Source organism: Nicotiana tabacum, chromosome 7 (genome assembly GCF_000715075.1).
Source record: "Nicotiana tabacum cultivar K326 chromosome 7, ASM71507v2, whole genome shotgun sequence".
Lineage (NCBI taxonomy): Eukaryota > Viridiplantae > Streptophyta > Magnoliopsida > Solanales > Solanaceae > Nicotiana > Nicotiana tabacum.
The window spans coordinates 174,170,577-174,190,546 of record NC_134086.1 but is presented as its reverse complement, the minus strand read 5'-3'; the positions used below and the strand labels follow the sequence as shown (position 1 = coordinate 174,190,546).

Here is a 19,970-nt window from a genome sequence, read left to right as displayed (position 1 = left end):
AACAAAATGTCTTGGTACACGACAAATATTTGCCCAACGCCCTTTTCCACCACAACGATATCATTCAGTTTCTGAACCATTTGCTTTTGGTTTCTCATCTTTCCCTTTCCACTTTTGGTGGTTATTTTTCTTTGGGGGGTGATTAATACCAGGAAAATTTCTTCCTTGTACACGGCCACGGTCATGACCACGACCACGACCACGAATAGGGCCACGGCCTTTTCCACGCTTAGCATAATGAGAATACACCTCATCCACTTCAGGCAATGGTGTAGACCCAGTGTGTCGATTTTCGTGATTTCTCATGCAAGACATTGTTTCGCTCAGCCACAAGGAGAAGAGAAATCAGCTCAGAGTACTTCTTGAAACTTTTCTCTCTGTACTGCTGTTGCAGAACCATATTGGAGGCATGAAACGTTGTAAACATTTTTTCAAGCATATCATAATCAATGATAGTATCTCCACAGAGTTTCAATTTAGAAGTAATTCTGAACATCGCAAAATTATATTCAGAAACAGACTTAAAGTTTTGGAGCCTAAGATGAGCTCAATCTTATCGTGCTTGTGGAAGAGTGACCAACTTTAAGTTGTCATATCTTTCCTTTAAGCCATTCCACAAAACAAGTGAATCTTTGATTGTGAGATATTCTATTTCAACCCTTCATCAAGGTGATGGCGCAAGAAAATCAAGGCCTTAACACAGTCTTGGGTGGATGCTTTAGTTTTGTCTTTAGTGACGTCTCCAAAAACCATTGCATCTAAATGGATTTCAGCATCCAACACCCATGTCATATAGTTCTTGCCCGAAATTTCAAGGGCAACGAACTTTCTTTTCATAATATCAGTCATAATTAAAAGAGAAGAAAAGTTGTACCTTAATCTTCTTGAGACGGTAGAGTCTCGTGCTGATAACGTATTATAAAACAATAAAAGTAGAAGAACAATATTGCAGAGAAAGAGAGAGGAAATTCTTATTGAATTTTGGGATGATCTACAATGGGGTAAGACCCCTCTATTTATAGGGAAAAAATGACTTAGCCACAAAGCAAAACTCTCTACAAGATATACATTCACTCTAAATAGAATTCTATTCCTAACAATTATAACAATTAAAGAAATGAAATTTTCACAAGAGATCAGCTGAAATTGATCATCTTGAGTCTTCTGCTTCTCTTGATATATCTTGTGATGACGGTAATTGGAGTAGTTGATTTTTAGTTTTCTCCGGTGGGAGTTACAATAGTTGAACGTCTCTTGAAATGGGTAGGCGCAGGCCTTAACCAACTTCGCCCTCCGATCATATTCTTGGTCAGAAATGGTGCAGCTTCCTCGTTCGATAGGCTACGTGACCAACCCACCCTCTTTGATCTATTAGCCCCTGCTCCATAACACTTGTATTCACCATAGTATGCAGTGCTGCCAAAAATAAACATAGAGAAACGAAGAGTCAAACTCAAAATTTGAAGTTAGTAACCTCTTTGAACCTTTTATTCAATGTGACTAAGTTTCTATGAATGTTACCTTTGCTTGGTAGAATCTCCCCAGTCATTCCATCCCTCAGGCTGTATGATAGAGGACATAAATGTGTAGGCAAATACCACCCTCGAATATGAACCCCATGGCCTCCCTAATGCAGTGCTCCCTCCTGTTCCTGTTATCTTGCAACCCAAAAAAGTAAATCCTGTATTTTCTAAAGGGGACTCTCTTCCTTGAGCAGTTATTGCTCCTGCTGCAACTGAATGAATATGGCACCTCTGCCAAATATAAAGAAATTACTACACACATATATGCACTGCTAAGGTGAAAAATATCGACAGAGTCAGATCATTTATAATGTAATTACAGGTAAATATCTACGAAAATATGAATAAGTAACATGAATAAGATGGTAACTAACATGCTAACCTACACTGATAGTCGGAAACAAAATGATAATTTCCAATGATAATTCTTGAATAATGATAACTCACTTCATAGAGAGATGCTGCATTTCCAAAAATGAAATCAACGGCCCCTTCAATATAGCAGTTGCTATAATAATGCCTCCCAGCATCGTCTAACAAAGTGTCCTGGTACGATTGAATTCTACATCCATAGAATGCTACTCTATCTCCTTTAACCTTTAGTGCTACAGCTTTTCCACTTGTTCCGAATGAATTCTACATTTTGAAACAATCAAAATATGCTTTTTGTTATAGTAAAACATGGACTTAGTAACCTGGAAAATAAGACAGATTACCTACTACAACATGTTAAAATAACCTAATAGTGTAAAAATGTAGTCGTATAAAATTAAATCTTAAGTAAATAATAGTTACCTGAATTGTTAGATATCTTGCAACAAAATCGGAAGCTAATACAGTTAGTGTAGGAGAATCAGTAATATCTCCACCTTCACTCCATGTAATTATGGTGTTAGAAGCCTCAGTTCCACTCAACGTTATGAATGGCTTATCACCAGGAACCACAATCTTCTCTCTGCTCCATGAAAAATACATAAGAATTTATTTTAACATCTACTATAATTTTTACATTATCAGACTACCTAAATGATAACTACGTGTGTGACCGCACATAAGAAAAGATCAGTAACTTGAAAAATATTAAGACAAATAATTACCTATTATAACATGTAAAAATACAAGATACTATAAAGTTACAAAATGATAAACACAAACCTATAAGTCCCAGGCTTAACCCAAATGAAGAATAATTCAGAATTATTCGATGGAACAGCATCAATAGCGTCTTGGATTTTCTTGAAATCTCCTTGACCAGATTGGTCTACTCTAATAAGAATGGCCGTAGAAAAGTTTGTAACTCCTCCTGAACTAGAGTCATTAGCAGCCATGGCTAAAGTTGAATTACTATTAGAACAAACTAGTAGAAGTATGAAAAATATAACATGAAATTTGATTATCAATGAAGCAGCATCCATGTGCAATAAATTGTTAATCAAACACCTGTCTCGATAGGGGTGCAGAGAATAAAGTTAATTAGTAAATTAATTAAGAAATGATTTGAAAGTAAAGGTAAAAGCACACCCATAGTTAAGCTTTATAATGAAGGTTTCTTCCTTAATGAATGGAGGCACGCCGGCAGCCGAGAATTAAGGTCAAAGGATTGGTGGCTGACTTTTAATTAATTTTGATGCTGATCTTGAATATTGATTAAGGTCTAAGTTGTTCACCCTTCACGTAACCTTTGCATGCAGTCAAGATTAGTGGAGTATAATTACAGTGAAATGTTGTTCACGGGTTTAAAGTTCTGCCTGCGAGAAATGGTTGAGTTGGTTGTGTGAGCGGTTTCCCACATGAGAGACTTGAGATCGATTCCCCTCACCAGCAGTCTCCTCAGTCAGAGCTCGTCGCACCGGGCATGCCTAATATGATTTACATCTCCTATGTGGTTTGAAAGCTATTGCACAGTAAGAAAATTACGAGTGCGCACTCAAAGAATAGCGACTGCGGTTTCCCGGAAATTTTCCGGAATTGGCAAGATAATCGGATTTTTTATGCCGCAAAATATAGGTTTTCTTTTAATAATAAAAAGAAATTCTCTTAGAATAAAAAAGAAATTTTAAGATGCCCGTGTTTGCTTTCTAGAATACTTGAAAACATGATATAAGGCATGAGTTTGAATCTCATTTGTTATCACACTGTACTTCTTCATCGATCCAAGGAACACTATAGTCAATTTATTAAATCATTTTAGCATATAATGGTATATAATTTACATGTATAAATAGTATAGGAGTAAATGTTTATGGTCAGGGACGGTCCGACGAATTTTGTGGCCTAAAGCCAAATTTTATGAGGGGCCTTAACTTTTTAAATTTTATTTATTTATTTATTTGAAGTTTATTTTTAAACTTTTCTAAGATACAAAGTAATTGATAATTTTCTTATAATCAATAACTCATTAAGTATTTTTCATTTGACAATATAGCTAAACCATTTAATTTTCTTGAGACATTGTTGATGTTAGGTAAGATTTTATCAATTTTAGTTTTCACAATTTCTTTCCGCTGAAGAACGGTAATAAGAGTTATTAACATTATTCCATAAGAAATATAGACATTTGGAAAAGAATAAAATATTTATATTTGAATGAGTGTATCTATTAAATTGATACTCTATCTTCTAATTGTACTATTTTTCATGATACTTTTAATTCAGAAAATAAATCTAAATCATCAATATCGAATTGATTATTATATGATTTAATGAACATTCAATATTTTTTCAAATTTCTATCATCTAGTAATCTTAGTTTTTATTGCTAAATAAAAAAATAAAAAATATATTCATATGCTTTGAATTATACAAATCTATTTTGAAGGGAAAAAATAACCTTATCTACTATGTATAAAACTAATCAACTCTAAAGAACTCTTCGAAACATTTTGAGATTTCATTATCAACATTCTCATCAAATTGTCATTTCCTACATATCACACGTTTGTTATAAAATTCGGGTTCTATATTCATTTCAAGTGCAATTTCCTTGGTAGAAATTATAGCAGTTTCATATCCTTCTTCACAATTTTTTTTTAAACTTATATATAGCCTATTAGGTGTAACAAAAAATGACCCTCTGCAAATGTGGGGTCTAATGCAGTTGATTTACTTACATTATGGAAGGGCAACCCGCGAATGGGGTTCAGTTGAAACTCCTTAGCTTTCATAAAGAACTATCACTGCTCAATAATGCTGATTTAATATTAATGATTTATATAATTAATGATCGAGCATTAACGTATAACATAACTATAGCTGACGTACGTGAGATTTGGAAAAAAAGGATTAATTATTCTAAAACCACTATTTATAAATTACAAGCAAGGAATGTTATACTCAACTTAAATAGTTGGTGGCTGAAACATTCCTAGCTATGAATTTGTGATTTTCAAGAAAGCTGCTTAACCATTCTCCTGCAATGGCGGAGCAGCCATTTTCGTTGATGAACTCTAGTCAATAGTAATAGATTTTTTAAAGTTGTTGGAAGAAGGAGAAAATGGAAGATATAAATTATACCTACCAAATAAGACACGCTACGTAAAACTAATGCTAACATTTTACTTGTTATTTTGGATTAATAGAATGATGATATGCATGATGTAAACACCGTTTTTGGTATAAATTATACTCCGTTTTACTTATAAGTTTGAAAAAAATTACTCAGCCAACGATTTAATAAGTTGAATTAATTACACTTATAGAAAGTCTCCCAAACCAAAATCCATTTTCAATCGTCCACTGAGCACACCTTCTCTTTTTAATTTTTTCCATGTATTGTTTGATTTTAATTTTCCTGCAGATTGCAATCTAGAGGTTTGTAGCACAGATAATTATGTTCTTTCATTTCAGCAATTAATTTATTCATGTAAAGCATGAGTTGTTTTAGTGCGGGACTCCTCATGAATTTGATATTATTAAATTATAGTTTCCTCAAATAATTAGTTTCAGAGTCATCTGATCAGTTCAATGAGAAAAAATGGTTTTCTTTCTTCTGTGAAGGAGAGTTCTTGCTAAATTTAGAAGCATGAGAAAGAAGATGAATAAATAACATGACACTAGGAAAATGATGAGTTCTAGACACTAATTTTTAACAATAATAAACCCTGTGTAATCTCACAAGTGGGGTCTGGGGATGGTAGTATGTACGTAATCTTACCCCTACCTTGAGAAGATAGAGAAGTTATTTCCAATAGACCCTCGGCTTAAGAAAAGATTAAAAAAGCCAGTAACAAAGATAATAAGAAAACTGAAGCGAAAGAAACAACATGTAGCAATCAAAATATAAGAATAAGAAAACACAAGACTAGCACTAATACTACTGGTTTGAAAAAAAAAAAAACATTCTCCTACCTACTAACTTCTACCTAATTCTCATGAAGGAAATGAAGATTTGCTCAAATATTGCAAGAGAAGAAACTTTGGCCTTCCAAAAATAATTCAAGAAGACGACGATGCCTATAGTGAAATACTATTTATCGGAGACAGCATGGTGAATAAATGCTCAATTTCAATCGAAGAACCAATAGAAGTTACTAAAAAATTCTGTAAATTGTAATTTTATTTTAATAAGTATTGAATTTTTTTTAATCCATTAAAGTTTGTTTGTATTTAAATATTTTTTTATTTTTAATTTAAAATTATCCTTAAGTACATGTACCACACCCTTATGATCGGTAGGGGTACTGGTAGGGCACGGATAAAAGTGATTGATAAAATGTCTAAGTGGCCAAAACATGAGTATTATGAAAGTGATTGACGATTATGAGAGAAGCTCTGGCCAACTGGTCAATAGGGAAAAAAGTTTCTTTTTGACTGCTCCTAACACACGTGCTCTCAGAATTAATAGGATGAGGGATTGTACAGGTTTCATGGACAAAGAATTCCTTTTTAACTATCTCGATTGCTTTCTTTATGTGAGCAGAAAGAAAGTTGCTTATTTTGACAACATGGTTCACAAAGTGATAAAAAGACTCCATGGTTGGCATGAAATTTTCCATGGAGGAAAATTGGTTCTTATTAACAGCGTATTGCAATCACTTCCTATTTATACCCTTTCTGCTATGTGCCCTCCTAAAGAAACCTTTCATCTCATTGAAAAATACTTTGTCAATTTCTTCTGGGGAATAGATGGTGATCATAAGAATTATCATTGGCGATCTTGGAAGAATTTATGCTTTCCTACTGATGAAGGAGGCATAGGAATTAGGAGAATGGAAGACATTAGTGACGTTCTAGCTGTTACGCCCCGCAGTATTATGTCAATATTATGCCCTGCAGTAATATATTATGATGATGTCACGCCCTGTAGTAATATATTACGATGATGTCATGCCCTACAGTATTATATTACGATGATGTCAGGCCCTGCAGTATTACATTACGATGATGTTACACTCTGCAGTATTATATTATGACGATGTTGCACCCTGTAGTATTATACGTGAAATTGTCGTAAGATAATTGACCTCAGTACAAGGAAAAGATTATTTGGAGATTATAGGTATTGTGCTATTTCAAATAAGTGATGAGTAAATTCGTGAAGGTGAGAGGGTAAGCAAATCGAAGAAAATAAATTTTTGTCGAAGTTTGACATTTTGGGATAAAATCCGACCCGAGCTAAAATATCGGGTACTTATGGACGAGTACCGTACAAGGTACCACATGACCATGATAGTAAGATGTATAAGGTGCGGTAAAAGTGAGTAGTATTTTAAATAAATTGAGATAATCCTTAATTATTTGAATTATTGGATAACAGAGGAATTAACAAGTTAATTAATAATGAGGTGATGATTAATTAAAGTCTTTGGATAAAGATTAATCCAAAAATATGGCAGTCCACAAAGCCATGGAAGTCATCATATGCAAGACAGTCGGAGAATTAGTTAAGTAACTGGGGCATAATTTTGAGAAGGATTCTCAAAACTCCGAAGCAAATCCAACAAATTTCGTCATATGCAGAATGGTCAACAAATCGCTTATTAAACTGGGGCAGAATTTTGAGGAGGACCCTCAAAATGCTAGTGCAAAGAAGTCGCAATGTCTCTAAAAGTGTCACTGTCATCGGTTCATTTAATTTACTCGATGTCATATACTACTATATTTTAAAATAACTATGTTTATCAAATGCATGCACACTTTTTGAAAACTTTATCTTTATGGCAGCTAGATGTTACCCATGGTAACTCGAACAGGACCTGCGGAGCGAGGCAAAGCAAAGCAAGCAGACGAAGACACGAACCAATTTCCCCCGCAAAACTCACGATCTTTTTTTGGATGCAGGCACACTCAACACAACAAGAATATTTGCAAGTATACATACATCAAAATCACTATCTTCATAATGACAAGGGTGCCAAACACAAACATGTCTCCAGATAAGAAAATACTCTGCCACTACTTATTATATGTTCTTGCATGAGACCAAGCATTGTCTCCTATTCGCATGAGGCTAACCCCTGCCTCCTTAATTGCGCTAAGAACTGCCTTTCCATGCATGAGATTAAGCATTGTCTCCTCTTTGCATGAGGCTAAGCCCTGCCTCCTATTTGCATAAGGATAAACATTGCCTTTCCTTGTATGAGACTAAGCATTGTCTCCTATTTGGATGAGGCTAAGCCCTGCCTCCTATTTGCATGAGGCTAAGCCCTGCCTCCTATTTGCATGAGGCTAAGTCCTGCCTCCTTAATTGCACAAGGCTAAGCACTGCCTTTCCCTGCACGAGACTAAGCATTGTCTCATCTTTGCATGAGGCTAAGCATTGCCTCCCTAATTGCATAAGGCTAAGCGTTGCCTTTCTTTGCATGAGACTAAGCATTGTCTCCTCTTCTTGCATGAGGCTAAGCCCTGCCTCCCTATTTGCATAAGGCTAAATACTGACTTTTCTTGCATGAGACTAAGCATTGTCTTCTCTTCTTGCATGAGGCTAAGCCCTGCCTCCTCAATTGCATATGGCTAAGCATTGCCTTCCACTTCATGAGATTAAGCATTGTCTCTTTTTCTTGCATGAGGCTAAGCCCTGCCTCCATAATTGCATAAGGCTAAGCACTGTCTTCCACTACAAGAGACTAAGTATTGTCTCCTCTCCTTTCATGAGGCTAAGCCCTGCCTCCCCAACTGTATAAGGCTAAGCTCTGTCTTTCCTTGTCTAATGCCGAATGTTACACTACTTGAAACCTAGCACTATTTTGCCTTTTCCGGGGCTAAGCTCTATCCCGATCCTATGCAAGACTAAGCTCTATCTTGTTTTGCTTATATGATCCATCATCATGTCTCTTCATTTCATGGGGCTGAAACACCGCCGTCTATATGAAGGCGCCATAGTCCGAAGGCATCATCCTCATAGCCCGAAGACACCATATCATGGATTGAGGATCTCTTAATACTGCACATCATATTCAAAGGCGTCATGGTTCAGAGATATCATTATCATAGCCCGAGGACATCATTTCATGGCCTGCGAATCCCTTACCTCATGATTCATGGCCCAAGACATCATGGTCTAAGGACATCATCCTCACCGTCCAAAGACAATCTTCATGGTCCAAAGGGAATTTGCATCATGTTTAAATTCTCGCAATAATCCATATATACTTGCATGCATCATGTTTTAAGTTTTGCAAGTAATCCAGGAAGTAATTGTTCTCCTAACTGGAGCAATCTTCGCTCCGGTTTCCTCTCTCATCATTCACATCCTACAATTATTTCAAACGTAACCAACCACCATCGGTTACCTACTTTTACTCGATAACCATTCAGATACTCATTTTGAGATACATCCATAATGTCTCAAATTCACATTGGTGACTTCGCATAAATTCATTCGATACTATCCTACTCAAAAGAACCCTTTTTGAAACACACGACCATCCCTATAACAACGCCATCAGTTTTGTTCACCGTTGGATCCAGAACTACACATGGCCTGATTCTTGTAAAACTAGGGATATGTAGGCAGCTCAAAGACCAGAGTGTGGCCTATATTTTTCAAATCATCCCATTCGGTCAAAATCGGGCATCATTTTTTTACCCGACAACTTTTTTATCCTTCCCAGGTAAAGAGGGGCAACTGTTGATACCCAAATTTTCCCTCATATTTTCCAAAAAATATATATGTACTATAAAAATAGTGCACATGCATCATTATTTGATTTACAAGCATGCACAAGTATTTTTCATAATTTTCCATAATTTTTAAAAGCTTTAAATCAATTTATTTTTGCATTTTACTATATAAATATCCAATAATTATCCTTCATATTATTTTTATGATGATTTAATCATTTAAATTTATCATTTATGCCAACATGATGTTTAAATATTTTTCACTTCATTTTTATAATTACATGAAATTGCACATCTTTGTAATAATAGCCCACATTAATGTATAATTATACTATTTATGCAGAAAATAAATTTTTATATTTTTAAAATGTTAAATAAATATTTTAAATTATTTTAGTGTACAAATGATATTTTTTTTATTTATCTATTATTTTTACAAATTATTTATTTGTTAAATTCAGGTATTTAAAATCTAGCCCAATTTTTTCAATTGATTTCATACCTAAAATTACCCAAACCAGCCCAATTACCCCAAGCCCAAAACTCATTAACCCAGTCCCCATGGCCATTCTTAATACCCGACCCAGGACCCCTTAAATCAGGACCGTTGATCTCTAAGATCAACGGTCCATGTTATATTTACTTCTTTAAACCCAATCAAACCCCTAAACCTAATCATTTTACACCCACCGCCGCCCCAGAATGCTCTCGTCTCTCATCTCTGATGAACCCTAATTCCGCCGCCTCACTCAAATCTCCCCAAATCCCATTCCTAATGGGATTCTTTCTCCAATCATCTACCATCTCGAGATATTTTTCTTATTTGGAGCTATGTTATGGAATAACTTAGGTACTTGCCTAAACATGGCAAGTACCCCATTTTGATCCTGTCTCGATCAGTGTTTATCTCTTGAATTTGGACTATCTTAAGTCCAAACACGTTATTTCGTACCGATTCTCTCATATCTCACTGATTCGTACTTAACCATAAAGGTTAGGGTTTCAGATTCCCTTTTGATTTGAACTTAAGCTGGTTCAAACCTTGATTTTGGCATTATTCTGTCTCTATTCACCCTATTGTCACACCTCCTTTTTTCTACACCCCCGGAAGTGTATATATAAGGGAGTTTTATCCAACTTAAAGTGACAATCGAAACGGGATTATTTATTATTAAAAATCAAGTTCAGAGTTGCCACTTGGGAGATTAAGGGTGTCCTAAGTCACTGGTTCAAATCCCGAATCGAGGAAAAGATTGACTCTATTTTACAGTCCGCGATCCAGAAATTCTAAGTAAGGAATTCTGTTAACCTAGGAGAAGGTGTTAGGCATTCCCGAGTTCCGTGGTTCTAGCACGGTCGCTCAACTGTTATAATCGGCCTATTTATCTGATTTAAAACATGTTTTAGCCTAAGGTAGATTTTAACCGTTTTAATCATTTTTAAGAAGATTCAACGATATTTAAAATATGTCTTGGACCACGCCACATGAAATGCACCCGCAGTCGGCGACATATTTTATTTAAAGTTATTGAGATTTGGAGTTGGGTCACATGAAATGCACACCCGAGTTTAAGGAAGTTAATTTAAAATTACGCGCCTAAAGCAACTACGCACTTTCAAGTTTGCGAGGGCCATGAAAAGTTCAACTAATGGCGTACCTCGATTCTAATTAAAGGGCCTACAGGTTACCCTTATTTGCAAATGACTCTTCTCTTTGCATGGAAAATTCTTTCACCAATGACTTGCATAAAATTTGCATGACCCCAAATAAATATTAGCCAACAATTTCACCTTCAAGACAACAGAAAGGAAGTTGCATTGCCATGACTTAGAAACTAGCAGTTAAACATAAAGTTTGACTCATGAATTAACTTCTTTTAAGCACAGTACTACCCCTTTTAGCAACTAAAGAATTTCACAATTTGTCTTTTTCGGAAATGAACCTCTCGCCGCCAGCAAAATCCAACTAATGAGACAACAAAACCTCATTATAAAATCCCACCAAATTCAAATAAGCACACGTTTACCCTTTTTTTAAAAAAATTCTAGATTGCACGGGTGGTGGCAGCTCATGCATTCTAATAAAATTCAAAGGAAAGTCATGGTTCAGTTAATTGAATCAACATATGCCGATGGCCAGAATAAACAAAGATGCAATTCGAAGCTAACAAAGTTAATTAAATGAACTTAAACAGATGTACTTGGTCGAATCTCTACCCATATATATGGAACGTATGTAATAAGCAGTGACTCAAATTCATACAACAAAGTTATCTCAAAGGTTGCTAGCAACTTGTGTAAGAAGCTTTCCAAAACATAATAATGCATCCCCTGGAAAACTAAAGACATTCAGCTGGTTATTTCACTTCCCAGAACATATGACTGCTCTTGAAAGTGAAAGAATCTAAGCACAAATTACTATATACTTTCAAAGAAAAACAGAACAATTCAAGCACTGACGGGCAGGCGTTCGACCCAAACAATTTTGACTATGGTCTGAGTATTATAACACTAAAATCCCTTGTACTGAAAAATCAGAAATCCCAACTAAATACCATGAGAAGATGTATCACTGATTCATGCCCATTGCATGAACACAACACTATGTTATAACATCCAAATGAATTGCATAGCAAAAGAGATCTGATACAGCATACTCCCACTTAACATAGTGGAACACAAAATCTAACTACCCCTTCTTTTACTACCAACATCTACAATAATAAGAACTCAATTGCCACAAACCAACATCTAGCTATAAGTGTTTGATAGAAAAATAAATTCCTACCAGATACAAACCAAATACAGTTGTTAGAAGAGTATTACGAGCAAACAACAACATATAGTGCATCTAATAAACTCAAAACCATGTAATTCAGGAGGAATAAAGCTGTACTATGAATCAGAACATATTGAGGCCTTGTTTAAAACTCCAGATTTCATTTCACACTTCAAGTCGAGCCTCACATGAGATAGAATGCAGAAACATGTACCTGGGAATAAGGAGAAATAAAAGAAGTGAAGAAATCAGTAGCTAATATCAGCAGAGTAGAGCCCAGATTTAGCGATAAAATAGTACTAAAACCAAAAACAAACTTCAAATTCTTGAACCCATTCTAGCATTCAGAAACCCCAAATGTATTATTTCTACTGAGCCTTGGAATTCTGACTTATCCCAGGAATTTAAAACTCAAAATCAAACAGAAATTCTAGCCATTTTTCAGTATTTTTCTTGAAAGAAGGCAACTCGGCCTCTTTAAGTTTTTTTTTTTCGAATTTTTATCTCCAATCCCCCTGTCTTGTTAATGAAGTAAGAGTGCCTTTATAGGCAAGCTGTTAGGGCATCAGAAATAAGCTGAATTTTGCACATAAAACCTTTTAGAATTTCAGTTTTGCTCAAGTGCCCTTAGCTCAAAAATCAGATTTTCACATTAGTCCTAAGGCCAGCTTCTGGGAAGCTTCCTAAATCAGTTATAATAGATTCCCTAACCTAAATTCCCTAGACTACCCTTAAAACCCCTGTCAATTACCCTAGCTTACCTCATGGGTCAAGTCGACCCAGTAAATTAAACCCAACTGAACGGGCTTCTCTTGCAAATGGATCAGAAATGACCCAAAGCCCAAACAACCACTGATCCAAACTAGCTTCTGTGATTTTACCAAGAGCAGGAGAAAACAAACATTTACATGATTTGAAGACTAAAATTTTAACTACATGACTGATTAATAACACAAATAGGCAGGGAACGAAACTAATTAAATTAAACTAATGAGACTAAAACCAAAAGGGAAGATAAGAGATTTAACTATGACATTAACAAAACTCAACAGACCAAGAAAATCGGAGAACAAGTTTTTTTACGATTTGAAAAAGAGATAGAGGGAACAATCGCACAGAAAAAAATTGAAACTCGAAAAATTGGTCAAGTTTTCAACCAAAGAAACAGGAGAAGAAAAGAAGGACAAAAGGTGAAATAAAACCAAAATGGACATAGAGATGAATAGAAACTCACCGATTAAACTCGAAATTACACTTGATATCCTGATTCACACGAAACGGATGCTACTCACTTGTTCTCTGTCAAGAACAGACGAACAACATCGGTTTTGTAGTGCATCAGCCTCCTAATTGTGGAAAACAAAGGTTTGGGTCGATGTACGCCACCGGATTCAATTGGAAATTGATCTTTGAACTTTAGGGCTCGAACTTAGATTTAAGATTCGAGGGGTTCTAGCAAGTTTCGAGGGAAACGAGTTGTGGATTGGGAAAAAGGATGAGGTAAGGGTTCTATGATATCAACTTGGGGTCGAGCAAAGGTGGCGCCGCCGGCTGATGCGGTGGAAAATTAGGGCGGCCCTAGGGTTTCTATTCAATCTCTGAAGATGGATGTGAGGGGTGAGAGACGAGTTAGGGGGGAACGAACGTTTGAACACTTTTATACTATAAGGGGTCCTAGTAATGACTGAGACGGGGTCGTTTGGTGACTGCACGGGGTCGTTTGGTAATTGAATGGGGCAGACCGGGTTAAGGGATGCGGGTTTGGGCTTGGGGAATTTAACGGATTTGGCCCAAAATCAGGTTTTTTCCACTTCTTTTCCTTTTCCTTTTATTTCAAAATTGTTTTCTTCTTTTTTTTTTCAAAGTTAAAACCTAAATTAATTCCTAAACCATATTATCCTACCAACTTAGATTAATTACTCAAAATAATTTTTACCATAACTAATTAATTACCAAATTAAAAGAAAACTATAAATTCGAAGTTAAATGCAAAAATGAGTTATTTTTTGTGATTTTTTCCATTTTTGTAGAACATACTAATTTACTAATTAATCTAAAAATATAAAATTAAATCATAAATGCAAATACAACATATTTTTGTATTTTTTATGAATTAAACAAAATTAAACATGCGCAGACAAGTGCGAGCAATTAACAGAAAAGTGCTACAAAAATCCACAAAATTGCAAACAATGGAAAAATTTTATTTTGTTTGAAGTTATGGGAATAATTCTTATAGGGCAAAAATCACGTGCTCACAGCTGCCCCTCTTTGCTCGGAAACACGGAGAGTTTTTGTGAAAAGATAAAGTGAGCGGATACGAGCGATGTTTGCCTGTTTGAATACTCCGTGGGAAGCATCTTTGAAAGATTTAACCGCACCCTGCTTCCGAGGTTGCCTACATATCCTTGACTATAAAGGAATCAGGTCAGTGTAGTTCGGGAAGTTTTGGTAGCTGGGACTACCATGAAGCTGTGATTTCACTGTTGCCGCTGCTGTTGCTACCGCTTACTGAACTCCTTATTACACCATGACAAAATAAAATCTAGACTAAACTATGATCTATGCATTACAAAAATCCTATCTATATCCTCAAACTTGATCTTGTGATTCATGTTGCCTTGTTGACTTGTATTCTCTAGGTGAAGTTCCTTTGTTGCTGACTTGAATTGTAATCTGAGACATTTTCCCTTTTCTTTAGGCAGGCACCTGATTGCCGAACTTGAACCGTCTTCCTTCGAATATTGCTGCTTTTGAACCTGATTACAACAAAACAAACAAACAAAAGAAATTTTCCTTCCCCAGTTTGGTGTTGGGTGCATCTATGAGTGTTAATTGAATCATGTCACCAAATATCTCTATGAATTTGAAAGCTAGATCCCATTATCCAGGAGGGTCCTGAAAACTCCCAGTTAAATGACAGTTTTAAAAGCTGAATTATGTTTTCTAAAGGTATGACTTCCTCTAGATCTTGTTATCTAAGAAGGTCTTACGACTACATCCCATTGTCCAAAAGGATCCTGACAACTCTTAATTAAGCGACAATTTTAAATCTAAGTCATATCTTCTGAAGGTAAGAAAGTATTAATGCTACATCCCATTATCCAGGAGGGTCCTGACAATCAAAATCAAGTCTTATCTTAAGAGTGACAACTTTTACGATTGAATTATACTTCCTTACAGCAGAACTTACGTTAAATCTTGTTATTTAGAGGAAACCTTAAAACTACATCCCATTATCCAGGAGGGTCCTGAAAATCAAAATCAAGTCTTATCTTAAGCGTGACATTTTACGGCTGAATTATACCACCCTACAACAGAACTTACGTCAAATCTTGTTATCTAATGGAAATCTTAAAGCTAGGTCCCATTATTTAGGAGGGTCCTAACAACTCCTAACTGAATCCTATCTCAAACTTGCAAACTTTGAAACCAACTAATATTCCTTTGTGGTGCATTTATACTAGATTATGCTACTCATGATTGTTTTGAATTTTAAACTAGGTCCTATTTTCTAGGAGGGTACTGAAAACTTCAAATGAAATACCATTATCCAGGCGGGTCCTGAAAACTTCAAATGAAATCCCATTATCCAAGCGGGTTCTAAGAGTTTACGGTCAAACCTGTCTGGTGCTTGCCTTTCCTTATGGAGGATTTCCCCGAAATAATCGAAACTTTCTGCCCCTATTTTAATCAAAGAAAAATCTTGTCAGTTTAAAATGTGGCGATTAGTTTGTGGCATTCTTGCTGAAAGTCTCCCCGCTGCCGTGCTTTGTTTTGACTGGCTTCCCTGAACTGGCTCTGAACCTCTTGACTTTCTGGCTATCTTTCAACCCACATGATCTCGGATGACCCGATTGTTCTATACCCGAACCGCTATTTTACACCTCTGACCCCTTTTACTGAGCCTCTGCATTTCCCATGAAATTACTATATCATTCCATCGGTGGATCTTTTGCTGGCATTTTATCCCACTCTACATCATGCTATCTTTGGTATGTTCTGGCCATACTGTGCTTTGCAATGTTTGAAAGTTGGTAGTGAGCTTTGAAATCATTTCTTATTTTTCTTGACCAAGACTGACATTGAAACATCTTAGAGAAATGAAACCCAAAAGAAATGAAATGCCATGACCCTGAGAGTTAGGGATAAAGAAAATCCAAAACTGGATGACTTGCTAAAAAGAAAAAGGAAAGAGACTTATCTGAGTGGAATAGCTGGTACCAATGATCATGACATGCATTTCGGATTAATTGGCCCAATATGTCCAACCAATCAACTCTCAGTTTCCATATTTTGTTGCCCCGGAGTTTCCATAACCTGACTTCTTCGCCAAAACCTTGACCTTGTTCGACCTGCGATGCCCTGAAGGGTTCTCACCAACAAGCTTCTCTCATTTATTCATATCTCAACTCACTTTCGCCTTACAATGCCCGTGAGGGTTTTCACCAATAAGACTCTCTCATTTTTGATTTCTCTCAGCTCCCGTTGCCTTATGGTTTTCACCAATAAGACTCGCTCATTTTTAACATTTTTCTGCTTGGACCAGAGTGTTGCCTCTGATATGAATTACCTCTCCTTGCTTGACTTGGCATTTCTCGAAGACTGATCGGAAGGTCTTTCTTTAGACCGTAATGTGGGCTTTTGGATAGGGTTAGAAATAAATGGTATCAAAGGCTCAAAACAACTCAAATGGGTTCAAAATTACAACTTTTGGAATCAGATTTCTTGTAACAACTACAACTTCTGCCCCAGTTTCTTTGCTTGGGGATTTTTGGGATTTTATTTTGATGGGACCGAACCGTGAGGCTACCTACGTATCCTTTAAAGGAATCAGGTCGAACGTAGTTCATATCATAGAAATTGCTTTGTTGTTGTGATTTTATCTTTTCTCTTTCTTTTCTTTCTCTCCTTTTCTTTTTTGTTGTTTTGTTGTTTTGTTGTTTTTTTTTCCTTATTTCCTTTTCTTTTTCTTCTTTCTTATTCTTCTTCTTCTTATTTTTCTCTCTTTTTCTTCTTTTTCTTTTCTCTTTTTCCTTTACTTATATTTCACGCTTGCGTTTCTGATCTTTGCTACTGATTTCGAAAGAGGGGTATGAAAAAAAATAAATAAGGCTCAAAGGGGTAACAAAGGATAAAGTGTTTAGATAGTAGAAAAAAATGCCTTCGTCATTCCAATCTTCAAAATATGCCAATTACAAACAAACACAATTTAACCAAAGAGATCATACATAATATCTTTTGACCGCATCAGAATTGATGGCCATTTCTACACATTTGCCTTCTACATCTGTTAAATACAAAGCACCATTGGACAACACTCTCGTCACGATGAACGCCCCCTGCCAGTTTGGGGAGAACTTGCCTATTGTTTCAGCCTGATAAGGAAGGATACATTTCAATACTAACTGACCCACTTCAAACCTCTGTGGACGCACCTTCTTATTATATGCTCTTGCCATTCTCTGTTGATACAACTGGCCATGACACACTGCTGCTAATCTTTTCTCATCAATTAAACTCAATGTTCCAAGCGAGTTTTGACCCACTCATCGTCATCAATTTCGGCCTCAATAACAATCCGAAGGGACGGGATTTCAATTTCCGCAGGTATCATCACCTCAGTGCCATATACCAACAAATAAGGAGTTGCCCCTACTGAAGTGCGAATAGTAGTGCGATAACCCAGCAATGCAAAAGGTAGCTTCTCATGCCATTGCCTGGAACCTTCCACCATTTTCCGAAGTATCTTCTTTATATTCTTGTTGGCCGCCTCAACTGCTTCGTTTGCCTTGGGGCGGTAAGGGGTGGAATTGCGATGCATAATCTTGAATTGCTGACATACCTCTTTCATCAGATGACTATTGAGATTAGCCCCATTGTCTGTAATGATCACCTTTGGTATCCCAAACCGACAAATGATATTTGTGTGCACAAAATCAACCACCGCTTTCTTGGTTACGGACTTGAACGTTTTAGCCTCTACCTACTTGGTGAAATAGTCGATGACCACTAGAATGAACTTGTGCCCATTTGATGCTGATGGCTCAATTGGCCCAATGACATCCATGCCCCACGCAACAAAAGGCCATGGTGCAGACATTGTGTGCAATTCAGATGGTGGAGAATGAATCAAATCTCCGTGCACTTAGCACTGATGACACTTGCGCACAAAACTGATACAATCTCGCTCCATAGTGAGCCAATAATAACCTGCTCGGAGGATCTTCTTTGCCTACACGTACCCGCTCATATGCGATCCACAGACTCTAGAATGTACTTCGTCATGATAGCTGTGGCCTGTCTAGCATCTATGCATCTCAACAATCCAAGATCCAGAGTCCTTTTGTACAAAACCCCTCCGCTGAAGAAAACTCCGCTCGCTAACCGCTGAATTGTTCTCTTTTGATCGCCTGTGGCTTGTATCGGATACACTCCCATCCTGATATATTCCCTGATATCATGAAACCAAGGCTCTCCATCAAGTTCTTCTTCTACCACATTACAGTAAGCATGCTTATCATGGACCTGAATATGCAACGGGTCAACATAAGCCTTATCCGAATGATGTAAAATTGACGCCAAGGTAGCCAAAGCATCAGCAACTTTGTTATGGATCCTTGGAATGTGACTAAACTCTACTGATCGAAATTGTTGACAAAGATCATGCAAACATTGTTGGTATGGTATGAGTTTTAAATCTCGTGTTTCCCATTCCCCTTGAATTTGGTGCACCAGAAGGTCCGAGTCCCCCAAGACCAAAACTTCCTAGACACACATGTCTGCAGCTAACCTCAAACCCAAAATGCATGCCTCGTATTCAGCCATGTTACTAGTACAGTAGAAACGAAGCTGAGCCGTAACAGGGTAGTGATGTCCTATTTCAGAAATCAATACAGCTCCTATCCCAACGCCTTTCGTGTTAGCAGCTCTATCAAAGAAAAGTTTCCAACCTAGATCTCCAACTTGTTCCAACTCATCAAGGTGAATTACCTCTTCATCAGGGAAGTAAGTCTTCAAAGGCTTATATTCCTCATCCACTGGGTTCTCAGCCAAATGGTCGGCCAATGCCTGGGCTTTCATCGCAGTCCGGGTCACATAGACGATGTCAAATTCTGTGAGCAAAATCTACCACTTTGTGAGCCTCCCTGTGGGCATAGGCTTCTGAAAGATATACTTTAATGGATCCAAACGAGAGATGAGGTAAGTAGTGTAAGATGACAAATAGTGCTTCAACTTCTGTGCTACCCAAGTTAGGGCGCAACATGTCCTCTCAAGGTGAGTGTACTTAACCTCGTAAGATGTTAACTTCTTGCTGAGATAATAGATGGCCTGCTCTTTCCTGCCGGTGATGTCATGCTGACCCAGCACACAACCAAACGAATTGTCCAAAACCGTCAAATACAGAATCAAAGGTCTCCCTGGTTCTGGTGGCACCAACATAGGTGGGTCTGACAAATACCCTTTTATCTTATCAGATGCTTCGTGACCCTTATCTATTCACTTGACCGCATCATCTTTCTTCAACAGTTTGAAGATAGGCTCACAAGTTGTCGTAAACTGAGCAATAAACTTGCTGATGTAATTCAACCTCCCTAATAAACTCA

The 19,970-nt window shown here is 36.7% G+C and overlaps 1 protein-coding gene across 1 annotated transcript; it reads right to left on the bottom strand.

Moving 5' to 3' along the window:
• Window positions 1-1,121: 1,121 nt before the first annotated feature.
• LOC107794836 (putative pectinesterase 11) lies at window positions 1,122-3,028 on the bottom strand. The gene is made up of 5 exons (XM_016617373.2): window positions 2,679-3,028; window positions 2,319-2,478; window positions 1,971-2,159; window positions 1,522-1,754; window positions 1,122-1,416 (listed from the first exon to the last, which is right to left on the bottom strand). Exons 1-5 carry the CDS (start codon window positions 2,936-2,938, stop codon window positions 1,215-1,217), a joined length of 1,044 nt encoding a protein of 347 aa, XP_016472859.1. The 5' UTR covers window positions 2,939-3,028; the 3' UTR covers window positions 1,122-1,214.
• Window positions 3,029-19,970: the final 16,942 nt, after the last annotated feature.

Coding starts and splice junctions, on each gene's coding strand:
- LOC107794836 (XM_016617373.2), bottom strand. CDS start 2,938: ATGGATGCTGCTTCATTGATAATCAAATTTCATGTTATATTTTTCATA. Junction 2,479..2,678: donor GTTAAGCCTGGGACTTATAG/GTTTGTGTTTAT, acceptor TTCATGGAGCAG/AGAGAAGATTGTGGTTCCTG. Junction 2,160..2,318: donor CAAGATATCTAACAATTCAG/GTAACTATTATT, acceptor TTCAAAATGTAG/AATTCATTCGGAACAAGTGG.